Here is a 14,424-nt window from a genome sequence, read left to right on the forward strand (position 1 = left end):
TAGGTAATATAGTTTTCTAGCATTATCTATGACTAAAAGTTCCATAGCACAGAGTTAAGCAGCAATGGATACCAGTTAGTTTCACAATAATGTCAGCATTTCTTACATAGACCTGATGTTATCTGTGCCATTGTTTACTGGAGGTAACATCATCTTTGCGTGAACAGAGGCCGACATGGACATCGACTTCTGATGTCGCAGCCGAACAATGGTGGAGGATGTGGTATAAACTTTATCAGGGATAGCTGGATAACTGAACATTTCAGTCAGGCTGCGAGAGAGTTGGGTTTAGGCAAAGGCAGAAAGAATAGTATGATGGACCATTGACAAACATGCAAACCACTGTGTAGTAAAAAGCAAACACCTTTCTCCCACAAACGTCTTTCATTTTGGCCAAATACTCATTCACAATCAAACCAGCCAGGGGTTAAAGGAACACAACCAAGGATATGTTTTTCTTGCTAGTCACAAACATATAAAGTTGCCTTAAACCAAGCCAAACCAATGGTCCATCCAGCCCCGTGCTGTCGATTCTGACCAGCAGAGGCTCTCCAAGATCCCAAGCAGAGGTCGCTCCTAGCTCTGCTACATAAGAACCTTAAACTGAAGATGCCAGGGATTGAACCTCGGACCTTGTGCACGCAAACATGAACACCTGTGAGCTGTACCCCCTTCCTTGTTTGGCTATTATTGATTACTGTAAATCTGGCCTTGTAGATGAGGCCACAGATAGACCAGGGGTGAGCAACCTTTTTGTCCCTGAGGATGACATGATTGCCTCTCTCCTCATCTCAGTCCCCCACATGCTGAGATCTCACTGTGCCTCCTTCCTCAGCTGATTGGCACTAGGAAAAGCTGTACCTAGGACAAATCAGCTGAGCAGGAGCAGTTGCATGATTTAATGGGGAGGGAGGTGTACAGGGATGACGCGCTGTTGGCCACCATCCCCATATCAATTGTACTTGCAGGCTAGGTGTAGCATGATTATGACGGGGAGAGTGGTGTGCAGTGAGAGTCATCCCCATGTGCTTTCCTCCCTATCATATCATAAATGATGCTCCACAAAGCCTGCCACTCAGCTGAGCAGCAGGGGAAAATTTGCTGGTGGCAGTTGCTGGGGCATACAAGTAGGCCACAAGGAAGACCTCTGCGGGCTGCCTGTGGCCTCTTGGTTACCCATATGTGCCACACTGTCACTACACTATCCTACATCAACTAAAAAAACTATGTGATCTGCTGTCATTTCACTGTTCACGAGAACCTCATTACTGGCTGCATTTGCACACAATGCTAAACCACAGTTTAGCATTACATGGATGAGCTTCGGGCTCATGTGCTCCTCCACTCCCCTGGCATGGCTGTGAGATCAGAGGCTTTTGTTTTCATTTTTAACGAATGGAACCAGGAACTGTGGTTAGTATTAACTATGGTTTACTGAAACTAGCCAGGATCATTAACCACAATTTGAAGTTGGCCTGAGGCTCATGCACGTAACACTAAACCAGGGTGGGCAACATGTAGCCCTCCAGACGTTTTGCCCTACAACTCCCATAAACCCTAGCCAGCATAGCCAAAGTTGAGGGAGGATGGGAGTTATAGTCCAAAACATCTGGAGGGCACGTGGTTAGGGAAAGATGGTTTAACATCACATGTGAATGCTGCCTGTGTGTTATCTTCTCCTGACTGTGCAAGGCAAATGAGACAGCTACTACAGCATTGCTAATGCTAATTGTGAGTTCTCCTCATGGAAAAACAGGTCTCTCTTAAAAATTAAAATTCACTATAGAAATCATTAGCTACCCAATAATGACAACTATGATTAATGTGCAATTCTGTGCAAGTACTACACTAAGCATGTTTGGTTAAATATTTAAACCCTGTCCATCATGTACCTTAGAACTACAACCATTTGTCTGTTTTTCACAACCTATCAAGCTCTCCTCCCTCACTTGCATTTTTCCTACTGTTACACATTGTTTGGCTACCCTGCTAGTCTTCAAAATATTACTAAAACTCAAATCCTCTCTAATGGCCTGGTAACAGAAAGGAGTTTAACGATTCTACTACATAACAGCACAGGGAAGAATCCTCCCAGCCACCTATTCATCATCATGACCATGGCATGTTAACTGACAGCCACATTATAGATGGGAGGGCAGGGGGGGCTGTGAAGGAGTCAGCTTGCCTCATGTTCCCCACTCCCAACCAGGGACTTCCAGTTCATAGCTTAGGTTCTAAGTGAGTACACTACACCAGCTCTTGCCTTTTATAGTCAATGATTAACTAGCTGGACAGAAGTCTTAACAATATGCCTTTCTTCATGACATAAATGACAGTATTCAAGGTAGCCAAGGACAACCCAAACCAAAATGTTTTGGGTGCGGCCCAAAGATAAACGCCCATCTAAAAGGCAACAGACTCTTTTGACAGTACCAGTGGAGGAGATGTTTATTTGGACGTCTTCCAAATACTGAGCAAGTTTACTATCCTTATTCACCACAATAAAACCTTTACTTTTCTGCATGTACAATCAGAAATACATGTGTCCTTTGCCCCAACACCACAACAATTAGGGAAAGGGAGAGTAGTAAACAGTGAGGTCAGAGCAAAATGAAATACAGAGAAGACAGTTAGTGACAATTACATTATCAACTACTCTGCCCAGCCCTCAGAGACAAAAATACTTCAGGCTTTCCTCCTCTGAAGAATCTCTGTTGTTCATTTTCAACTATCTTGCAACTTCTATGAAATCTACCACAATCTTTCAAATACAAGCAGTTGTATTTCATCCATCTTGACTTATCGGTTTGAAAACTTACAAACTAGACATGTTCTGAGATCAGACATCTTTATGGAAAGGGGTTCACAATTGCAAGATTCTCAATAAAATAAAATCCCGAATTCCAGGCATCTTATTTGACACACAGACTCAGGAGAAAGGAAGTTCTGGAAGAATAGGTTTCTCTCCTTCTATTACCCTGAAGGATTCTGTTAATCTTTAATAACATTATAAGCAGCTTACCATAGACTACTCTTGTGCACTGGATTTCATAAAAATATTCACAACTGCCACGTTTGCCTTTCAACATACACACATGAAATTCTCCAAGGGAATGTTTGTTAAAGCTAAGATGTTCCTTGGGAGCTAAAACTCTATTTCTATCTGTGCTTTCAGAGTAAGTTGCTCATCTTGCTTCCTTTCTGCCACCCCTCCCTGCCCTTTGCTGAAGTGCATATTATCTAATGCAGCATTCCCCAACCTGGAGCCCTCAAGATGTATTGGACTGCAACTCTTATTATTCCTGGCCACCATGGAGGGCACCAGGTGTAGTGTGGTAGTTAAGAGTGTTGGACTGGGACTTGGGAGATCTGGGTTCTAGTCCTCACTCGGCCATGGAACTCGCAATGGGTGACTTTGGGCCCATCATTGACTCTCAGCCTAACCTACCTCACAGGATTGTTGTGAGGATAAAATGGGAGGAGTGCTCCAAGGCAGTGCTCCTTGGAGGAAAAGCAGGATATAACCATAACGAACAAACAAAATAGGTGGGAGGAGGGCTGCCTAATAGATTACAGGGCCTGGTGGGAGACAGCCTGCAATTTAGTCATCCAGGAGAAGGATCTAATTCCTTTCTTTCCCACAGTGTTTCTTCACAGCATGCAGCTTCTCTGCAGTTTAGTAAGCCCTCTCCTCAACTAAAAAAATGTTGGGAGAAAAGGAGCAGTGATTCCCAAGCTGAGGGACTGGCTGCAATCAGAGGCTAGTTAGAAAGGAATTTGATTTCTAAGGCAGAATGTTAATGGTTTTAAGAGATGACTAGCTGGGGAAAATGGGTTAATGTTACTTTCCAGCACTTTTCCATTGTAAGAGATTTCTGTTTTACGACTGCTCCAGCAGTGACAAATGCAGTATAACATTTACTGTATTTTAATTTTTGTATGACTAGTTTCCATTATGCCCTTTGTACACCATCCTGGTATCCATGAGGATAAAGGGTGGTCTAAAAATACTGTAAGCAAATAAATACTTGGCCTGGATGCCCTATAGTAAGGCAGAGATCCAGAACCAACATCTATGAGAGCAAAATTGGAAAAGGTGGAAAAATGAAAGCAAAACTGGTAACCTGCTATGGAAAACCTGGAATTATTTATGTTCCTTCTTCAAAGGCAAAAAAGATCTCGCATCTTATTCCCCTGTCTTATTGTAGCAATTCACTTAGCACGTATTGTAGATGCAACATGTTGGTATATTACATGTTGCTCTCCCAGCAGACAAAAGAACACCTTACTCAGGAGACAAAGAAGGGATTACAGTCTCTGATGAAGAATGGATATATTTGAAATGCACAATGTGTAACTACGGGAACGCTTTTCAGTATAAGACCATTTTCTTCAGCCTCCTTTTGAGGTCTGCCCATTGTTTGGGGGGATTTTGCACACCACAACAGAATAGAAATATTTTCTGACTAGTGATCTTGGTCTTTGCGCTCCCGCCATTTTAAAAACATTTTAAAAAAGGAGGCTGCACCTCCTTTCCTTCTGCTTCAGGATGAGGCTCAACACTACATAAACACACACACACACCCCTGGAACTTATAAAAAGATCAAAGAATTAAGGTAACCCCTTTATCCTGCTTTCCACAAGAGCAAGAACACCATAACATTACATACAGATTGTGCAGATAACACAACTTCTATACTGTAGTTTTAATGGTTTTATATTTTATTTTGTTTTGATGTTGTACTTGTGGTTTTAATTTTTGTGGACAGGCCATAGAGCTTCAGCTATGGGGTGGTATAGAAATGCAGTAAATAAATAATTAAATAAATTATGGGCACAACCCAGCCAAAAGTAAGCACATTAAGGATGCGATCCTATGCATGTTTAGACAGAAAAAAGTCCTACAATTCCCAGCATGCCCCAACCAGCATGGTGGCTGGGGGGATGCTGGGAGTTGCAGGACTTTTTTCTGTCAAAACATGCACTGGATTGTACCCTAAAGTCCTTTTTATTTCAATGGGAGAAGAGTTAAGCACATGCTTAAGGTTGCAATCCTATACACACTTAACCTGGAAGTAGGTCCCACTGGGACTTAATTTGAGTAGACACGCATAGGGTTGTGCTGTATATTCCCCACTGAAATAAGCAGGACTTGAAGTACTTAATATTGGCTGGATTATGTCTTCTCTTTTATTTTCAGAGATGACAAATTAGGATTTACCAAGGTAAGTAATTCCACTATCAAGTACTGCAGCTTATTTGGAGTACGCTACAGATTTTTCTCATGCTTGCTGTCTTCAGAGGGAAATAATATGCTTTCAATGTTATAATGGCATCCTGATGCATACACCTATTTAAGTATGGCAAGCTTTCCTTCAAAAAACTCTTACCTGCTCTCCTTGCCATTTTGAATGACTGAGTGTCTGTCTGCAGTTGTTCTTTCACTACAAACATATGTATTTCGCCGTGTCATGGCTCCAGGTGCAGTGTTATTCTGCAAAGAATTGTCACACATTTGTTAATTTCCAAGAAAAAGGGATGCCCAATATCCTACTCGAGAGGAAGAGTCTATTTGCTTACGCTTAGACTGCAACTTAGCTTAACACTCATGTCTTACAGGTACTTGCTAATGTAAGACATTAAAGTTTTCATGAATCTGCTATTCTTTTTTATGAACTGAACTGAGGCAGTTCAGTTATATAAAATGGAACACCCTATCCCTTTTACTAGCTCTCAGCCATGCTGAAACAAAAACCTGAAATTTAAACTATTTCTTGCATTCTATTTTTACACATTTTATGGCTCTTCTAGAAAATGGAGTTAGTATCACTTTTTCCCTGAAATTAAATGAAGTCCCAAGTAAGAACACAATTCAGAGAGCTAGTAGAGATTAAGGGAAAATGGTAAGAAATAGTACATTACTATGTACATTAGAAAGTTTTAAAAAACCCTTTTAATACAAAATTATTAAGGCTGTACGGAAAACACTGTTAAAACAAAAGTAAAATCAGAAGGGCATATTGCAGAAGAGTTTGACAATATATTTCAAAATATGTACACACATACAAGAGGAAAAGATAACTACAAGCCCACTCAAAAATGACACTGTGTTTGGGGGCAGGAGCACAAACAAAGTTAAATAATTACTTTGCCTCTGTCTTTACAGAGAAGGAGTGTGGAGATATGCCCAAGCCGGTGACCAATTTTCCAGGAATGACAGAAGAGCTAGTGGATAACAGAATGGTTTTAAAAAGTGTTAGATGCACTAAAAATAGACAAAGCATATGGTCAGGACAAGCATGCGCCCAGTGAAGCCTCAGGAGAAATAAGGAAAGCTGGAGTTTTGATATCTCTCCCTCCTGAATAGTGCAGCAAGCCAAGAATGGGATAAATCCCAAAAAGGAATAGAAAAGCACCAAAGAATTCCATTACCATTAACACCACCCACTGTAGATTTCAACAGAAGAAATAGAGGTTGCAGAGTCAAGCATTCATTGGTGAGGAAGACTTACAAGGGCTGTTTTAACTTGAATGTGGTCAAGTTATATGCTAAGCCAGGGATTGGCTATCTTTTTGGGCCACAGGCACATTTGGCAATTTGAGAAACTGTCCTGGGCACCACCACAAAATGGCTGCCATTTTGGGAGGTGTGACAAAGGACAAGTAAACTTCCCCAAAGACTGAATACAAGGCAGAGGTGGGGTCTGAGCACCAACACACAAAACAGCTCCTTTGAACCATAGTTTTCAGCACCAACAGAAGCCTATTTTACAGCAATCCTACCCAATGATAACAAATTGTGTTAATTAAAAAAAAAAAAAGTAGGTGAGATCTGTCATTCCCTTTGTTTGCTTCCCTCCATGGTGAGGGCAGTGGAAAGGGGGTGTGCAAGCCAGAGGCCCGCTCCCAACTTCTCTTAGGCACCAAACAACATATGAATGGGCAAACTGTGTAAGTATAAGTGGCATTAAGAACATACTTTATTTTATTTATTTACAAAATGTATATACTGCTCCATATCAAAAGATTTCAGAGCAGTCAACAGCAAGGATAAAAGAATAAAACACCGTGTTAAAATAGTTAAAACCTTTTAAAAGAAACACGTTCCGATAAGGCCAAATTTAATTTAAGAGCCATGCTGGATTAGACCAAGGCTCTATCTAGTCCAGCATTCTGTTCACTCAGAGGCCAATCAGTAGCCATTAACGTCTCTATTATAGAAAATTGCTAGAACATAAGAGGAACCCTACTAGATTAGACCGAGGGTCGGTCTAGTGCAGCATCCAGTTGCACGTATTGGTCAGCCAGATGCCTCCAGGAAGCCCACAAGCAGAGTATGAAGACAAAAGCCTCTCTTCCACTGCTGCCTTCCAGCAACTGATATTCAGCAGCAAACAGATTCTGAATATTTCTTAAATTTCTATCTGGCCTTTCCGCCAAAAATGGCACTCAAAGGAGCATGGAGGTCCCCTACAGCTATCATGGTTAGAAGCCTTTGATAGTAATTGGTAATGATTGTAAACCAGAGAAACTGCTGTGTGCATATTTGCAAGGTTTAGGCTGTGTGAAGTGCTTATGTACAAACAATTAAGAAAGTGGCAGACAGGGCCTTCCACTGTATATGGGTACACTCAAGCTAAAATTCAGTGGCAGAGCTGAATTTGCATGCAGAAACTCTCAGATTCAATCCTCAGAATTTTCAGGCAAAAAGTTTGAAGAGAGTTGGTTGCCTCAGGGTAACCTCTAAAGAATACCTTAGCTGACATGACTTGTAGACTTGCGCACAAGCAGACAATAAGTGGCAAGTTAGCCTCTCAAATAACCCGGTGCAGGGCTTTCAGCACAAGAGTCATATGTGCATGGGAGGAAGCCCTACTGAGCGATCTGGTCACCACAGTCTACACTGTGTTCTGCACCGCATTCTGAACCAATCTCAAGAGCAGATCTTCATAAAGCTCATTACAATAGTCCTATCACTGTGGCCAGACTATCCCTTTCCAAGAATGATCATAACTGTTGAACCAGCCAAAGCCTGGTGCTCTTTGCCACCAAGACCAAATGAGCCTCGTGGGAGAGATGAATCCAAGAGCACCTCCCAGACTATGTCCCTGTTAAGGGAGTGCAACCCCATCCAGGACAGGTGAACTACTCACAGAATCTCTGTCTTACTAGGATTCAATTTCAGTTGGCTGGCTCTCATCCAGCCCACTACTGCATCCAGTCAACAGTGTCTCACCCCCCCTGTCCCCCTCCTGATAAAGGTCATCCATTAGAGCGACCAAGCCCAATTCCTTACCAAAACAGGGCCTGATCCCAGACTGAAATGGGTCCAGATACTCCATATCCTCCAAGATCATTCTCCCCTGGCATCTCCAGTTAAATAAGGATCTCAAAGAGGGCCGGGAATGGCAACTCCCTGAGATCCCAGAGAGCCACTGCCAGTCAGAGTGGACAGTACTGGGCTAGATGGACCAATGGTCTGCCTCAGTATAACGCAGCTTCCTTTGGTATCCTGAATTACTTGAGCAGTGCTACTGATTGAAATGGAAAGCTTAAAGACAGCCGAAAGCTGAACAAAGATAGGGAGATGCGTCTCTCAGTGAACAAGATCAGTGTCCTAAGAACCATCACCACATGAAATCTTGATGGAAGCATGCCACTTAATGTCTAGCAACAATACACAAATTACAGGAGAAAGTAAGTGAAAAGAAAGCTCAAAGCAAATCTGAAAACCCAGGGATTCTTTCTTTTATTCACAGTTCCTAAAAGGAAATAGATAACTTTTCATTTGACTATGGATGAAGACAGACTGAAAAAATAGAAGAACCAGAAAAAGACTGGGAAAAATGATCAGGAGAAGGAGATATGATCAAACATACTCATACTGACATTTCTTGTATGCCTCACTGGAAAGGTTCTAGGGCAGGGGTGGGCAATGAAAGGTTCTAGGGTAGGGGTGGGCAACCTTTTTTCTGTAAAGGGCTGCATTCCTTTGTGGGTAATCTTTCGGGGGGTGCATGTCAGTGGTGGGTAGGGCCAGAGCTAAAAGTGCTTCTCTCTTTCTTCCTCTCCCCCGCCCCTGTTTTCTCCCTCTTGCCCTTTTCCTTCCTTCTCATGAAGTGGGCTGTGAAGGAAGGGACAGATTGCTCTTGCCAGGGGTCTGAATTGATTACATGCAGAGAGAGGGTTTTTGAAATTAGGCCAAGGGCCACAGGTGGCCCACCCCGTTCTACAGGATTCAAACAGTGGGACCTAGAAAGAAAATCTACTGAGCTGGAGTCTTGCAATTAGCTATCCTTGCCTCAGAAGAGCAACACGCTTGTACTTACAAAAATCCCAACACTCCTCTACAATATTACTGTAAGATCTAGATTTCGCAAATTCTGCTTTGATGGCATTTTGAAATATTTTTTACTACAAATTCAATATTTGTAGAGTCTTGTGTTTTAAAATTCATGGAAAACTGTATGATCCAGCAAACTCAGGCTTGCGGAAATAAATGATTAAAATGTACGTTTCCTAGTTCTGGACAGAGCTGGTGGCAAAAGATATTGCTATAAAATAGACTTCCCCAACCTGGCACCCTCCATAGGTTTTAGACTACAACTCCATCAGCTCCAGCCAACAGGGATGATGGGAGTGGTAGTCCAAAACATCTGGAGAGTACCAGGTTAAGGAACACTGCTCTATACATATTCTGCTACCATGAAGTACCAAACCAAAAGCATTTGGTTTTCCCCACAAACGTAATAAAAGGAGCCCTAATAATTTGCTGAGAGATGATACAACGTAAGGCTACAAGTAAAAATACAGGCAGAAAACAAAAAAGCAAAAAGGATCTCACAGTGTTGTCTAGATAAAGCTTTTAATTGTTTATGTTGAAAGTTTCAGAATGTATAGGCTACAGAATTAAGTTATTGGATAGTTACAGCACAGAACATAAAAAAATGAGCTACCCACATTTGCTTCTGACTGAATGAATATTTTTATTTAATGTGTCTTGCATTAAATTGCTCCTAATAAATAAGTCTGGTGGAAGAGAAAGATGAGCATGCAAACACCTTATAATTTAAGGAAAAGCCACGACTTACATTGGGTGCAGCAGCGCTTCTCTTGCGCTCAGGAATATCAGCCTTATTTGGATTGCTGGCATTCCCTAGCATGGGGCTAGCAGGAGCAATTCCTCTTCCTCCAGCAGCACTGCTGCTAGATTTCCGTGACTGGATCCCTTCTTCTTTGAGGTCACTGTCTGTAGTGCTAGTCTGACTTCTTTTTGGATATGCCACTACTGGAGGAATAGATGGACCAGCTACAAAACAGAATGGATCATACATTATGATGCCAAGGCATCTCTGAAAACCAAAGAAAAAAGCTTAAAAGCGAACAAAATAAAGTAGTAATAGTAGATGTCCTAGATATACCATAAACAGATTACCATGTTTAAAAAGACATTCAGCAGTTATTGCTGAAGACATGTAGCTGCCATGCTTTTATACGAAGACAACAGTATGAACAACAGATGACAAGGTGGTCATTAATTTTACCCAAGGACCTCTTCACACTATGTTTTTTAGATGTGCACTCTTAAGAACAGTGGTGGTACAACCCCTAAAAATCTATCCCTAAACTTGGGAGCCTTACGGCACAATGAGGTTTGACCAGAAACAAATATGCCTCCCCTTCTACATACAGAAGAATTTTCTGCTTGCTTGGGGGTGGGTGGGGAGTGATAATCCAGGCCCAGGCTGTTCACTATTTGTTAGACTTCATTAAGTTAAGGATTCTGCGTTGCAAACTAAAAAGTTGAGGAGTTCAGTGGAATAAAAACCTCAAGAGGGACAAAGTAAACACACAGAATTGGGGTAGATGCCCAGCTACTGAAGTGGGCAAAATGATCTCAATCCAGTATTAACATGGATCCGCTATTTAAGCGGATCTTTAAGTACATAGGTACCATACAGATGGTGTGGAATGTTTTTAAGATCAACTTCCTTTGCCAGACTTTATCTCTGCATTGAAATAAAAAAACCTGAAATGTTTAACTTTTGTTCACCCACTTCAAACCAGTCACAATGATTTTAAGGGACTACATAAGAAAAAGTTGACTTTTTTCAGCTGGGATTAAGCCTCACAGTGCATTCAGATGAGAAGATGGTTGCTTTTATTAGGTCATACAAGGCAAATAGGCTGTGTGTTGCTGCTCTGCATAACTAGTACTTTGTGGAAGAGAGGACAGCGTCTCAGGAGAAAGGAAATGCAAAGAAATACTGGGGAACACACAGTTCCCCAAGTTCTTTTAAACACAGGCTGACCCAATAGTGTCAAAAAGAAAACAAAAGCTACACACACAGAGAGTAGATCTCAAAGAGAAGGGACTTTGTGCTTCTTCAAAGAAATGTTGCAAGATACTTATTAAATCTTCTCTAGGACAACCAGGAATGCCAGGGAACATACCAGCAAAGCAAACACACATAAATAATTTAACTGATAAGGTAAATCAATCCATTAGCAAACTAAACTTCTTGATTTGTGATATGAATATTCCATTTTAATACACACACACACACACACACCAAGTGTGTATTGTTTTGACACCACACACTTGGGACTAACTGGAATAACTTGTTTTCTTACATCCTACATCCCTAATTTTAAGTACACTTAAAACACTTTTGGTACTTTCTGTATTAGTTCAAGTTTCAGGTATCACTAAGATGAGCTATGTTTGCCTGACATGTTTGCCTTACTGTTGACCAATATTTACTTTTAATGATGGACTCCCATTATGCAGAGGGAGGCTTCTATGTAAAACATAGCTCCCAATATAGTTCGGATAAAATTGGCCAGCACAGCAAGACAAAATGAGTAAGTTCTTTTTGCTGGAAGAAATTCTCTCTGGCCAATGTAGTTTCTTGGTCAGTATCACCATTAAAGCCCAGTATCAAAACCAAACCTATGAAATAGAATGGGCATTCTCTTTTACTGGGATCCTTCCAAAGGTGGTGAGAATTGAAAAGAGAAGCTAAGGACTCTTTAGAACTCTTCACCCCCCACAAGGAATAAACATTGGTTTGCTTAGGTCAAACAAATCCACACATGTAGTTCTCTGAAGATCCAGTGATGGCACTTAGGAATTAATATTTTTCTAGTTTTTCCCAATTGTTCTATAAAGGCAGAATATTTCATTTTAACTTATTATTGGCAAGGGAAGCTCCTTTGAAGTACAACTATGCATAACCAGAGTAATTGGAGGAGGACTAAAACTATAACTTCTGTGTTAATGAGGATCCACCCCCTGTAAAAACTGGCCTGTCCTTTAATTGTACCATAGGTATTTGGAGGAGAGAGGAGTTGGGGAATACCAATACTAATGTATACTAGACCAAACATTTCTCTCACAGTAAAGCAGAACCACATCAGATATCACACAGCTATCCTTCGTCTCACTTCAGAATTTACATACCATGAACATTTGAAACTGATTATCTCACAGAATTATCTGGACTTCCTGTAACAGTCAGTAATCACGGCATACAGTTGGTCTTTAATGCCCAATTCAAATCTCCCTTCGATTCACATATGCTAAATTCTTCATCCACAACACAATCTTTTCCTTTTCCTTTAGAGGCTGAGACTCAAAGGATGGCCACATTGTCAATTGTCTTCCTGCTACAGGAGTCCCAAGGCAATGAAAAGGCCACTCACCATGGTCACTGTACCGTCGTTGCTTCTGACTGGAAGATATACTTCTCTGCACTTTGTGATGTGGAGATTGTCCAGTGCTGTTGTTGAGATCACTACTTGGCCTGACTTTAGCAAGTGAAAGGTTGCTGCTGGAGCTTGAGTCGCTGGCATCCAACTAAACGGAAGTAGTGAGGATAAAAGTTAGTGTATCGGCATGATGGTCCTACATGTAGCAAGATTATAAAGGGGGCTCATGTGTGTCTAGAGGGCCAACTAACCAATATTTCAGTGACAGAACACATTTCACCCTTTGTACTATATTTGAAACGTTATGAACATTATGAGAAGATTACTGTACCAAGGGTATTATTCACTACATGAAGGGGGAGAGCAAGAGACCTGAGCAAAAGCTGAATCATTCGTGAGAATGTCATGAGAATGTCATGAGACAGATTTTTTCAGACCCTCTCACAACATGAGCCAACTGACCATTTCCTGCCCATGAGGCCTGACGTGGCCTAGCAAGCACAAAGAGGAACAGCAACTTAGTGGGAGTTTTGAGAATTTTGCACATCTACTGTCCCAAGATAAATCCCCAGCACCTCCAGTTAAATAACTTCAGAAGTATGGATGGGAAATTCCTCTCCTTGAGAACCTGGAGTGATCCTGCAGATAGAGCTGACAGAGTTGCTGGGGCATGGAGCTCTTTATATACCTAGCCAGTCTGACATTCTTCATAGATAGCTGACTCACCGAGAAAAACAAATAAAAAGGGACATAAAAAATAAAGGTTTTAGTACTTGGGTATAATATTTTTCTTGCACTGAGGAACAAGACACACTGTGTGGTATTGGTTCAGCATGAAAACAATATAAGGACAATGTACTGCATTTCACTCGAATTGGCTGAAACTCTTATCAATAAAAGAACATTTCCAAAGAGTAAATGCAACGATCTGTCAAAATTCTTTGCCCTGCAGCCTATTCATCACAATATAGAATATTGCCAGTCTCGCACACTATTCACTTAAATTAGATGTAGCCATCTGCAACTAGCCATAACAAAAATGTAAGTATTAAGCATGTGTCACTTATTGTCGGCTCGTGCAAAAATCTACAAGTTAACTTAACGAAGGTATTATTTAGTGACTCCCTGAGACAACCAACTCTCTTCGAACTTAGGCAAGCAAGAGGTTGAGGTAAATTCAAACTGAGAAAGCCCAGAATAATCAGAGGCTCTTTTCTGAAACTGTCTGACATTTCAAGGTAGTTGATCTATGCAAAGTTTGGGCTGCTGTGGATATTTTTCTTTTCCTTAATCAAAACTTAAAAGTTGCAACTTAAAAGGGGGAGGGAATGACTAGACACAAACCTTTCCTTTTAAGTTTTTGTAAGCCCCCTTGTAGGAGTTATCCTAAAAGGCATAATAGAAATTATGCCCGGACCTTAAGATCATCATCAGCGGCCCTTCTCCGTGAGCCCCTGCCAAAGGAAGTGAGGCGGGTGGCTACTAGGAGGAGGGCTTTTTCTGCTGTGGCACCCTGGCTCTGGAATGAGCTCCCTAGTGAGGTTCGCCTGGCACCTACATTGTACTCCTTTCGGCGCCAGGTGAAGACCTTTTTATTTTCCCAGGCATTTTAGCATTTTAGCTTTCTAAACTTTTATCTTTGCTGTTTTAAATCTGTATTTTAAACTCCTGCACTGCTGCTAGGTTTTATTGTGGTTGTATTGTTATATTGT

General features: G+C 41.3%; 1 protein-coding gene across 14 annotated transcripts in view; it reads right to left on the bottom strand.

Moving 5' to 3' along the window:
• The window catches only part of MARK3 (microtubule affinity regulating kinase 3), a 90,095-nt gene that overhangs the window by 13,395 nt on the left and 62,276 nt on the right, over positions 1-14,424 (bottom strand). For 13 of the 14 annotated variants that reach the window (XM_084837932.1, XM_084837922.1, XM_084837974.1 and 10 more), the window contains 3 exons: positions 12,707-12,860; positions 10,093-10,310; positions 5,392-5,495 (listed from right to left, as the gene is read on the bottom strand). In XM_084837932.1, the coding sequence (XP_084694058.1) occupies positions 5,392-5,495; positions 10,093-10,310; positions 12,707-12,860 (476 nt within the window). Of the gene's footprint in view, positions 1-106; positions 272-5,391; positions 5,496-6,148; positions 6,227-10,092; positions 10,311-12,706; positions 12,861-14,424 lie in introns of all 14 variants that reach the window. The other variant, XM_084838035.1, reaches the window with a different exon arrangement.

The sequence above is a fragment of the Heloderma suspectum genome, chromosome 1, assembly GCF_057233095.1.
Source record: "Heloderma suspectum isolate Gila_16-S chromosome 1, 16-S_ref, whole genome shotgun sequence".
Taxonomy (NCBI): Eukaryota; Metazoa; Chordata; class Lepidosauria; order Squamata; family Helodermatidae; genus Heloderma; species Heloderma suspectum.